Raw genomic sequence first — 12,297 nt, forward strand, 5'->3', positions numbered from 1 at the left:
ACTCGGAATTCGGACACAGATGGCGCACTTGACTCGTAATGCGTTGCTTTTGTTTTATTCTCCAAGCTTTATTATTAGCAGAAAATAACTTTCATTCCGAATGTCATCCCTTGAGCAGAAACATAATTTAGCCTGGAACGTAATATTTTGATGTGCAGTTAATGTAGATTCACAACAAACGCATTTTATGTTATCAAATTATTTTTCCATCTGCAAATCGTCACGAGAAACAAAATCAAGCCCCCCCCCTCCCCCCTTAAGTTTATGTAGAAACGACAGTGTCTCAAATAAAGGAGTTTATCTGGTGAAAAAAGTGCTCATACAATTGTTATGCGGCTGAGCAAATTGTAAGAATATAGAGAGCCAAATATTCTGGTATCCATATTATCTTCGTTTACAGTATTATCGCAAAGCCGGACTAGGCGAAAGGTAGTCTATTTTCGCTCAGTGAATCTATCTTTCAATTTGCAGCAAAATAGGCCTCATCATATCATTACCGTAAATATTCCATTTTCTACCGTTGCCGCAAAAGGGACTTGTCGTTTTACGACGTTTTTTTTTATAAAGTTAAACGTGCTTATGGATGTTATGGCTACCGTAACACTATCGGTATGTGGCTACTATAGGTGACGGGGATAACAGCGAGACAAATCACAATTGAAAATGTCTACCTTTAGCTGACTGACTGACTTACTGACTGACTGACTGACTTACTGACTGGCTGGCAACTCCAGGAGATAAGCCGCTACTGAATATTTTAGTACGAGTTCGCAATGGGGTGGGTAGTCTAGTCCCTATACGGTATATCGTTACTATTTACACCGTAACTCACGCTATTTATGGTTTAGAAACCACTTCAACTGGCACCCAGACTTAGGGGGTGGGCGGATGAAAAGTGTTATGATAGAAAATTATGTTTGTTTAATTGCCTAAGGAGCGACGGTTTGGTATAACTGGATCACGCAATTTATGTAGGTCCACCCGTATATCTTTTCGTCCTTGGACATCGACAATGTACGTACCGCTTATATGTAAAGCAAACAACATGAAAAGTGAGAGCTCTATATCCACAGATTTACAAATGTGGAATGGCTAGATCAAGGTCATGGACAACGATAAAGTCGTTGTACTAATAACTCGTGGTCAGATAAACTGGTGATCTTTTAAAATATGAATGGCGAAATCGATGTTTGTTATTCATGAACAAGAAAGGTTGCACCATTTAACAGTTTTCATGTTCAAATCCAACGAGAAAGGCGTCGCACAAATGTAAATGTTAAATGCTGTATTAAATTCTGTACATTCCTATTTAAGCCTAAATGTTAGTCGATCGATATAACTGTCTGATGACTAACACGTCAAACCTTTTATCAAGTTATTATATATTAACTCAGTGCTAGTTCTACATTTCATCGGACAATGAACTGAATAACTACGTTGTCAGGCCATAATATGTTACTTCGCTGTCCATATTTTGGTTGGTTAACGTTGTGATACAAGATGTTAACCAGCTACATACATACATACATACATACATACATACATACATACATACATACATACATACTAACACACACACAATCATACATACATACATACAGACAGACAGACAGACAGACAGACAGACAGACAGACAGACAGACACAATTGTAGACATGGTTGACATGTGAAGACATGACAGATCTCTACATGTTTATTGTATTACAATAGTTAATTGTTCTCAATGTTTCAAACTGTGTACTACTGAGGCTTAAAATATCAAAACAGTTTACGTTGTCCTGTCAGCTGTATTAAACCCCTAAAATAAATCATGTCTGTTCGAGGTGCAAGGGTTCAGAGGTCACATAGTTTGTAATTTCCTTCTGGTACAGATATTGTAGTGTAACTATGGCAATAGATGCACAACATTGCTGTGGATTATCACATAATTTGCTATAAACTCACACAGAAATAAAAAGTCTTGCCCTGAGTCATTCATATTTGAAAATCAGATGTTAATTCGAAGAACAGTGGGCGCATTCATTCATTCATTGATTCATCCATCCATCCATCCATTCATCCATCCATACATACATCCATCCATCCATCCATCCATCCATCCATACATACATACATACATACATACATACATACATACATACATACATACATCCATCCATCCATCCATCCATCCATCCATCCACACACACACACACACACACACACACACACACACACACATACATACATACATATGTGTACATGCCCTAGGCCCTAGCCTGGAATCGATGTTGATTGGAATTTAAAAACCCAACCCGCTTGGATTCCTGGCTACCTAGTTTCCCCTAACCCTCCCACAGATTAGCTTTCATGATCTGTTTTTGTTTTTATATAAGCTTAATATTAAAGTAAATGAAGATAACAGCTTCAACGCCTACGCCATTTATAGGGTCTTATTGTCAGAAAACATGGGAATCTATCTATTTGCATAAGAATATTAACACCATATTCTTTATGGCTAGAAAATATTAGCAAATATTAACTAGTTATGGCGATTATTGCCATAAATCGATATCTTTCATACACAATATATAATTTTGTACAACGCGGCAACCATGAATTTTCAACGCGGCGCGGCACCCAGTTTTGACGACAGGTGTGGGGTCAAAGGTCATGTATTGACTTTGAGTTATCACATTTACCTCATATGAACCAAAGGTCACAAATACACAAAGCTTACCGAATATTCACACGAGCTAGCGGAACTGTTGGATCAGATCTTTAAGCCTTGTCGTTCTAAAATCGATATTGGTTTTTCGTTATTTCTCATTTTGATAAGGTGGTTTGATTCTTTGCATACTTTCCTTGTCGACAGTATCGCGATTAAAATAGTGACAGGTTGACTACACGCAGTTCAAAATATGTACTTATATATGTACGGTTCCTATTTTTTCGAAATATAATAAATCTGGCAATGCAAGCTCGTTCAGTAGCCCATATTGTTTGAAATTAATTTCTTTGTCTGCATTGAATGTTGGCATATGTTTAAAATGTTTGTCGGTGACATGACTCTTTTGTGTTTAGTTCTCACCTACACGAAGACCATGGAGGTGTAATGATAGAGTTTACCGCCGTGAGAGTATCAGCCCAGCGTTCATAAATAGTGTGATGTGTTGCAACCCCTTGGTGAGATAGCTGACGATATAAGAACAAACGTGACGTTCCAGACAAGCCATTGACGACTAAACAACTTACCTGCTAGCAGCTTCCTCCCACCAAATTATACAGTATCGTCTATTTTATCTCTAGGATTGACTACTCATAGAAACATCAGACAGCGCCATTTATACTCCGAATTGATAGATCGGCGCCTAAAATAAGTCCTATGTGTTGGTTTCCGCTTGGTGATTATCGAAACATCAAATATGACAGATTCGGCGATATCTTTGTCTGCATTCAGCGGTGACGTGCACCAATATTACCACGTGATTACGACGTAATGGATTTTTGTGTTGGCCCGGGACAAACACAACCTGCTGCACGGTCGTGTTCTACACGTCTTCTGCCACCACTGGTGCCACCCACGGTAAATTATCGTTAATATTCAACTTTGATTAATATACATGCAAAGAGTCAGAGTTCACGCATTACGCCAAACTACGCACAGGAATTTGACAGGGTTCACCTTGGTTTGATCACAGTTTTTGATTGTGAACATTCACCTATCTAATTACTGACTACGGCACGGTATTCTCTGCCGAATGTCAACTTTTGCAATGAATGTTACGGGTAGGAAATTTCAAGTGGTGGAGATGCTAGTGTTGATGAAATGAATGAATGAAATGAATTTCTCCACATATTTTTTCGGTTTGTTTTCTTTTTATTAACTTTATACCTAGATCCTGATAATCCGGGCTGATAATAATGTACAAATAAAGATAAAAATTGTATCTGTGATTCAGATGAAAAAAGCAATATGTGATGTATGATATATATGCTAAGAACTGAAATTTAAAAAAAATTGTTCCTCGACTTGGAAGATTGGCAAAGACTGTGAAGTGTCAGTTATCCAGACTGTTGCTCAGCCATGAAGTGCGCCATCAGCGATGAGACTGGGTAATAACCACGGCTATATATAAAACGTCCAAAGGTGTTCATATCGCAATTCCACAATATCTTGACGTAATACTCTTCACTTACGTTGTTATTTAAAAAAAAAATAGTGACCATGTACGAATTGGAGGATAAAAAAGTAACAATTACTGACGCTGACTTAGAGTAAAAATCATGGTAAAGATAAAACAATATCGACAACCTTGACCTGCACACTCGTTTCTGTTTGGGAGGAGGTACATAGTATGTACATGTAGACTGAGAGAACCCATCGTTGGTGGCGCTTGTAATTGTCACCGTGTAAGCCGTTATGCAATGTGTGTACACAACGACGACTCTAGATCGTTTAGTCTAGGTATATGTAGTATCGATAAAATTGAATTTAACAATAAGAAATATGCTCACATACATTCATACATTACGAACTGGAAAGCCATGTATAATATGGCATTTACTGAAACGATTAACTTCATGTTGTGCACACACACACACACACACACACACACACACACACGCATACATACACACACATACATACATACATACATACATACATACATACATACATACATACATACATACATACACACACATACATACACACACACACACATGCACACATATTATAGAAAATGGATGGGAGTTTCGACTGTAGAATAAATGAAAGACTAATTTGGGTTCATTCTTCTATTTATTTCTTATACAAATGAAGAAGTTCTGCAATTACTTTGGGTTCTAAATTTTCGTAGAACAAAAATTCTAGGATAAACATTTGAATGTTATAAAAAGACTTACAGTCCATGAAAATATGTACACTTGTAATTGAATCAACAGGTGGTATAGAGTTTAATAATACTGTCAACGATGAGGGCGCTGTCTTACTCAGCGCGACAACAACATCTGTCATCTCTAATGTACAACCAGGAAATGTTGTAAACTCATGTAGCCAAACGGTGTGACACCGGCAAAGTAAAATTATACATATGATATAGGTACTTCACATTTCAAACTTTTTGTCATTTTAATCAATTAATTTTAATGTTTATGTTATTGTCACAAAGTTTAATAGTTATCAGTAATGATCGTAATATTATCTGTACAAACTGGTTGTGAACCATTATTCTGGTTCGAGTTTCCAATATTATTTTTCATTTCTAACTGAAGTTATTAATGTTATTAGTGGAAGTTGTGTCAAAGTTGAAATGTGGCGGTAAAAATGAAATGAATATTGTTGACTTTGAAAATCAATTCTTAATTTTTTTAAAAATCAAAAAGAAGTCCTTTCGCCATTACTGTTCTAATATTCTGTCATATACATTCGAAAACGTAGTACATGAGTCGATTCCTCGCACAGTTGATGATGCAAAGTATTGTCAATATTCTGTCACCTTGGCAACCATTTCTATGGTGACGTATTTTTTGTGACTCTAAGTCATTCCTATATTAAAATTCTTGTTCGTATATTCTGATACGGTTATTGACGGAGTCTGAGACCACGACCTCACTCGGAATTCTTTTAGTGATGTCAATACCGATCGGTGTTCCGAGCATGTCATCTTCGGAATCTACTCGGCAAATAAACTTTCCCCCGGGGGAGAACATATTGACACGGTCTTCACCAGAGATGTATATGTTATCATGGACATCGACTGCAATACCGGTTATGTTTCCGAAAAAATCCGCAAATTCGGGATCTTCACCAAAACTGTGTACGAAGTTACCTTCGGATGTGAAGATTTGTACTCGGCTGTTTCCGGTGTCAGATACGATGAGTTCCGATTTGCTGTTGATGGTGATGTAAGATGGAAGATTCAGCTGACCTTCTTCATTTCCATGACTACCAATGACTTTTATTTGTTTGCCTTGGGTATTAAATACTCTGATACAACTGTCATCGGAGTCGACCACGAATATAATGGTTTTCTCCTCGGATGTAGTAATGCCAATTGGACCTTTCAAAATCCCGTTGCCAATTTTCTTCACTATTTTGCCGTCCTGGGTGACGATGTAAACAAGGGAATTCTTGTAATCGGTTATCGCGAAGCGGCCGTGAGAAATAGGAATTAAATCAACAGGGTCTTCAACGAGGTTTAACTTCGTCATATACCGACAACTCCAGGTGAAAAATTGCACTTTTTTGTTATTTCTGTCTGCGACCATTATGTCTCCATTCGGTGTTAGGGCGACCCCATGCGGCGTGTCCAAACGTTTACCACCGAAAGATTCGATTAATTTGAAATGGATGACGGGATACTCTACGGCGGTGCCGTTTGCTTCGGCAGTTGAGGTACCGTTTGTCTCAGAACGATTTGTCGCCATTTTCGATTCTGATACTTTTTGAACTTGAGATTTGACGTCGTCTGCAAATCAAACGAACAAACAAACATTACATTATTTTTTTTGGTTATTATACCACGCACAAGCCAAGTTATTGTCTTTGAACAGAAAATATATATAATACACCCTTTTCGATCTACTTCGCGACATCCCGTAAATCGCCAATGTTTCAGCTGTCCTCGAAATATGAGTCAAAACTTTCCAAATCGACATTATTTTTCTTGATTTTCATAAATTATGCTTGAGGGGGTATAATCATATTATCCCCCAGTATTTTCCTTTCAAGATTCAACTAGAAAATACTCGTTCTGAGGTAAGGGGTTTTCACTCGTCAAGCGACTCATAGTGACAAGGCCTCTTAGCTGACTCACATTTTACTCGGCTAAACGAAGACATATATCGGGGAATGCCTTTTTTTTCAATCGCAAATGCACATCACAATAATTAAGGTATAACAATTAGAAAATTTCAAACGGATATTCTGGAAAGAAAAAAAATGTTAAGACAAAAACCCCTGACGTGAATGTTTCCAGTAAAGCGTTAACTTCTTTGGAAAATGTCACAGTGAAACGAAATGACACTGTCGATACAATACGTGTAGCCTCAGGTCTGACGTGTACCAGAACCCAGAGTCATTGCTTGCAAAATGCCTACCTCGTACCTCGTCAACTCGACTGAACTGACAAAGCTTACCATTAGTCACGGTCATTTACAAAATTGACACTTTCCTTTTATACCACAAATTGGACGTTTTAAAAAATACTCGTACTTTTTGTTTGTGCAGACGGCCTTATAACAGTTCAAACTTGTGCCAATGCCATTGTTAGTCAGCGATACAGCTATATAGATTGCATACCTTCACGATCAGTTTGTTGACAGAATTTGATATGTTTAAATCAGGCGGAATTCTGCCACCTATTTACGTTAATACATAACCGAGAGTGCACAACAAGTCGTTTGTTCATTTGGTAGTCAGTGGCAGCGTTATATTACAACTTAACCGGCGGGACAAACAACATGTCGTTCACTGATTTTTCAATACGGCGTATTCCGGTTATCGAACTTCCGGTTGTTTCGCAGGAAAGTATCGCGAGAGGGCGCACCATATCTGACAAAGTGAGGGCCAGAATTTTCGTCATGGCATCTAATAGTATGGCGATGTATGAAGCTGTCAACAAAATGGGCGTAAAAGAACTCCGTGCATTCATAAAAGAGTGGAAAATTACTACTTCTAAATCTACTAGATATCACCAGAAATGCTGTCAATCTTGGTCTTGAAACACTAGAAAATGATAATTTTCTGAGAGAACGGAAGAGGAGACGAATAGTGGATGTCGGGCATCAAAAGATAGAACTAATCGACAGCGGAAACATTGAAAGTTGGACGGAGGACCTTCGAAATATACCCGATGTAGACATGATAAACATATTTCTTTACCTTACTGGTGTCTGTTGCTTGACAAAAGAACGATTACAAAATTACAAATCTGACAACAGCTTCCAATCTGATTAAAATCCGATGCAGATGTTGGCTAATCGTTCATTGCTATTTTACCTTCGTTATTTTGCCTGAATTGACCTTCTTGGTACATGTTTACATTTTTTAGCTTGCCTGATCGCCTCCTCTACGATCAGGCTAAAAATGTAAACATGTACCAAGAAAAATAATATCAGGCAAAATAACGAAGGTAAAATAGCAATGAACGATTAGCCGACATCTACATCGGATTTTAATCCGATTGAACAGCTTCCAGCTACAGTCATTGCAATATTGAGAGTTCGGTCGACTATTACCAAGCCACATGTTTATATTGTAACTGATGTCGCCGCATACTTAGGCCTTTCTTGTTTATTAGAACAGTGGTGTAGCACCACGGGTTAAATCATAAAACTTTGTACGGAAAAAAAAACATTTCATGTACTGGTTATAAGTTGGCATAAACATATTTGTATTGATATACTCATCTTTACTATCACACTTTGGTTAGCTTGCTATTCTTCATTCAGGACCATCAGTGTATAAAAAAACGCATTGAAGTCGGCAACGAATCATAAATATTGTTATTGTGATTGATGTACCACACCGCCCACCCCTTCAATGAATCGGCCTTCCATGTAACGTTTACGTGGTTCACTCATCATACCATGTCTTAGACCGATCTGATTAAAATCCGATGTAGATGTCGGCTAATCGTTCATTGCTATTTTACCTTCGTTATTTTGCCTGAATTGACCTTCGTGGTACATGTTTACGTTTTTGTCCTGATCGGTAGAGGAGGCGATCAAACATGTACCACGAAGGTCAATTCAGGCACAATAACGAAAGTAAAATAGCAATGAACGATTAGCCGACATCTACATCGGATTTTAATCAGATTGGTTTTATACAAGCTGCAATAACTGTAGCGTATATTATGATTTTGAGGATTCTTTCCTCTGTTTTTGTACCTTTTTCCGTTCCGATGTTTGACTGGAAGCAATCGCTACAATTTCACCAACGGTAACACAAATGGACGAGGTCACACTGAAAACGTGAGTGAGATGCCAGTGTACTACCCGTTTCAACATGTTGCTACTTTTGGGTTTTCCTCACGGTCGAATTGCAGAGCCAAACTTACGCGAAATATTAGGAGAACAAGAGGTTAATTTGCTATTTCGTTATTTGATGGGCGATAATGCAATATTATAGCGTAAAGTTACGGGGAATGACAGAAAATCTTTAGTCAGTGGTTACGATGCCTATAGACTCTATGCTTTGCAACGATACTCTACAATTCTGGCCCTCACTTCCGGTTCTAAAACAGCGCCCCTAGTGGCCAAACAATCATATCTTTTATCTTTTCGGGGCTTCTTCGATAACCGGAATACGGCGTATACTATTACAATTTCTAAAGTTATGGTAAACCTAATGAAAATATGAAAATTGGCGATATTCTATATGAACTACAATAGTTGTCTTAGGCAAGCCACTTTAAGTACAGTGGCATGTCCCCTCTACGACCTTTGACCTCACAAATAACAAACATAAAGCTAAGAGTTAAGGTTTCACGAACATTTTCCCGCGTAAACCAGCGAGCACAAAAATTGTTGTTTCTCGTCAAAATTTTGATGAAATTCGGCTCTATTTTAGGCTGATTGTGTAAATTACTCTCAAAAACAACGAACTTGCTCAAAAATTACAAAATTGGTCAAGACTAATTTGCCAAGAGTTGATTAATGGTTCCATAAATTATATGAAGAATGTGCAATTACTGCCACCATATGACTGAACGCTCCCTTTTTCAAATCAGGAATTAAAAAAAAAAGTGGGTGCAAAATATTGTATTCTGCTGTTTCGTAAAATACAGTTACAATTTTCTTTTGAAAATGGAAACATTTTAAATAAATCCACCTGTGACGTTGTGGGTAGTTATAAGATATGCGATCTGGCAGTGACCTGGCAGTAACCTGGCCGTGCCAACTAGTTTACATTCCTAGTCATAGACGACATTTCTAGCAGAAATGATTCAAGTGTTTTAGATATCAAGATTGTACAGGTTTGTGAGAGTAAATATCAGAAATCTTGATAGGAAACGAAAATCAATAGTTTCTCAGTCAGTCAGTCAGTCAGTCAGTCAGTCACTCACTCACTCACTCACTCACTCACTCACTCACTCACTCACACTCACTGGGTTTATAGCTATAGAATTGCATGGGTTGAAGTCCTAAGTATACCTCCCTATGCAACTATAAGCCTTTCGGCAAACTGTTCTCGCTGTAAGCTTAGTAAGTGATGATTTAAAAAAAAAAATACTTCCCGTTAATGTTTATTGATTCAATCCACTAAACTACTACTGTTTTACTCCTAAATGACCCAACAGTGGGATCTGAACTTCACATCTAAATGCATTAATTTTACAAAACAACTCCCACGCTAGCTTCATTTTGTGTGTATTTACAACGACAGATTTACGATCTGATGAAGAACCAAACCATATGTTCTCTCCAAAAATCGTGTATGTATGTAGGTAAGCAGGCTAGTGCACATAATAGGGATGTCGACTACTGGGTGATAACATGAACACTTTAACAAGTAAATCATCACGTGTAGATTTTTTATAGACGGTAAATAAAGTCCAAAATGTGTCCCAAAATCTGGTGATTTAATGTTGTATGAGTTTTTCCCTCTTGTTACTAGATATTAGCGTGTATTGAGAAAATTTAAAAGGGACACTATAGCATGCAGTACTGTGTTGGACTGATCCTTTTTACACACGGAAAGTTCGTTGTTCTTTTGCCTTCGTACTGCGAAGCAGAGATTTATCGATTACTAGCCCACCGGCTATCAGTCATAAATACCAACTAATAAATAGTTTTCCGACACAGAAATACTCATTTTCACAGCCTGTCTTGAACCGTCAAATATATGAAAATACAGCGACTTGAAGTAATCGTATCACTAACATGGCTTACCTGTCCTTCTCTTCCCTTGTCCACTGCCAAAATGATGCGTGGGATACAATTTGAAACGACAATTTTGTGCGTCACACAGAGAGAGGGGAGGTCAACTGTGGTTGCTGTGTTTGTTGTGTTGTACTGGTTAACCCCTGTGTCACTGAAAGAATGGCAGTGATGTAATGATTTATCCGTCCCACTGGTATTATCCAATGATTTTTCAGTGTAAACGTACACCTCGGTGGAATGTGGCTACCTTTAAATCTTCTACGGTCATTGAAAATTCAACAATAACCATGGCGCAGTGCAACTGTTTGTCTAGCATTTTCTAGCGTAGGGTGTAGATTTTGTGGTCGCACGAAAACTAGGTCAGAAGTTATTCTCTAGATCTGTTGTTTATGTCTCGCATCCGGATCCGAGTCTCCGTCTCCATCCATCCATCCATTCCTGTGTCTCCGTCTGTCTGCATATATGCATGCGTGTCTCACTATGTATATTTGTCTCGCTCTGTGTGTCAGCCGTCCTATTCTTTCTTGAAGCCATCGGGCGTGGAGTTTACTATTTAACAACTTTTTAATAAATCTGAAGTCTCTATACATACAATATATATATATATATATATATATATATATATATATATATATATATATATATATATATATATGAAAATTATTAAAATATTTGAGGGGAATTTATTTGTTGTCATGGCAGCCGTCAGTTTTGAAATATTTATTTGAGCTTTGGACAAGATATTTCTTATTTTACATTTTTGACAGTATTGTGACTAAAAAATGTATAAAAAGTGTAATGATGATGTTTTTTTTTAAAAGACAAGACCAAATGAGTCGTGCTAAACCAAAAATGTACTCGTGCTGCACGACTGACATTTTTGACACGATTGAAAACCGAACAATGTAAATCGTGAAACTCAAAAATGTAAATTCATTTACTTCTGTCCATGGGTGCTATATATATCACACTCTCCATACCAGTAAAACATAGTTCAACCTTTGTAGTGCCGGCATCAGTACACAGTACGGAGTTGGCGTAATCGCAATAAGCAGATGCTGTAACTAAGGCTAGACAAAGATGATGGTTTGACCTTTGACACGACGAACAGACAGTAATAAATACAAAGATGGAACTAAAGCATAATATATAGGATAGCCACGTGTCACCCACGTCATAAATACTAAAGTCCATTGCACTCTTTTGAGTATATTTAATATATTATGTGTATCAGCCCCCGACATCTACTCCCAATGCGTCTAACAAACAAACATTTGCATATGTACATGAAACCTTACCTGAAAAATGACCTCGACTGAAATATCAGTTTTGCGCATTGCAATCACAGTCAGTCCCCGAAACACTGGCCTAATTGGGGTAAATCTTCGTATAAGTCGTAGGCTAGCTAGGAATTGTGCGAAACGG

At 37.7% G+C, this 12,297-nt stretch overlaps 1 protein-coding gene across 1 annotated transcript; it reads right to left on the reverse strand.

Moving 5' to 3' along the window:
• Positions 1-5,004: 5,004 nt before the first annotated feature.
• Positions 5,005-10,939, reverse strand: LOC144440375 (putative peptidyl-glycine alpha-amidating monooxygenase pamn-1). The gene is made up of 2 exons (XM_078129743.1): positions 10,882-10,939; positions 5,005-6,452 (listed from the first exon to the last, which is right to left on the reverse strand). The coding sequence occupies exon 2, from the start codon at positions 6,409-6,411 to the stop codon at positions 5,536-5,538; it is 876 nt and encodes a 291-aa protein (XP_077985869.1). The 5' UTR covers positions 6,412-6,452; positions 10,882-10,939; the 3' UTR covers positions 5,005-5,535.
• Positions 10,940-12,297: the final 1,358 nt, after the last annotated feature.

This window comes from Glandiceps talaboti, chromosome 9 (assembly GCF_964340395.1).
Source record: "Glandiceps talaboti chromosome 9, keGlaTala1.1, whole genome shotgun sequence".
NCBI classification, from domain to species: domain Eukaryota; kingdom Metazoa; phylum Hemichordata; class Enteropneusta; family Spengelidae; genus Glandiceps; species Glandiceps talaboti.

Excerpts from the sequence above, each read along its gene's own strand:
- LOC144440375 (XM_078129743.1), bottom strand. The coding sequence starts at position 6,411 with ATGGCGACAAATCGTTCTGAGACAAACGGTACCTCAACTGCCGAAGCA.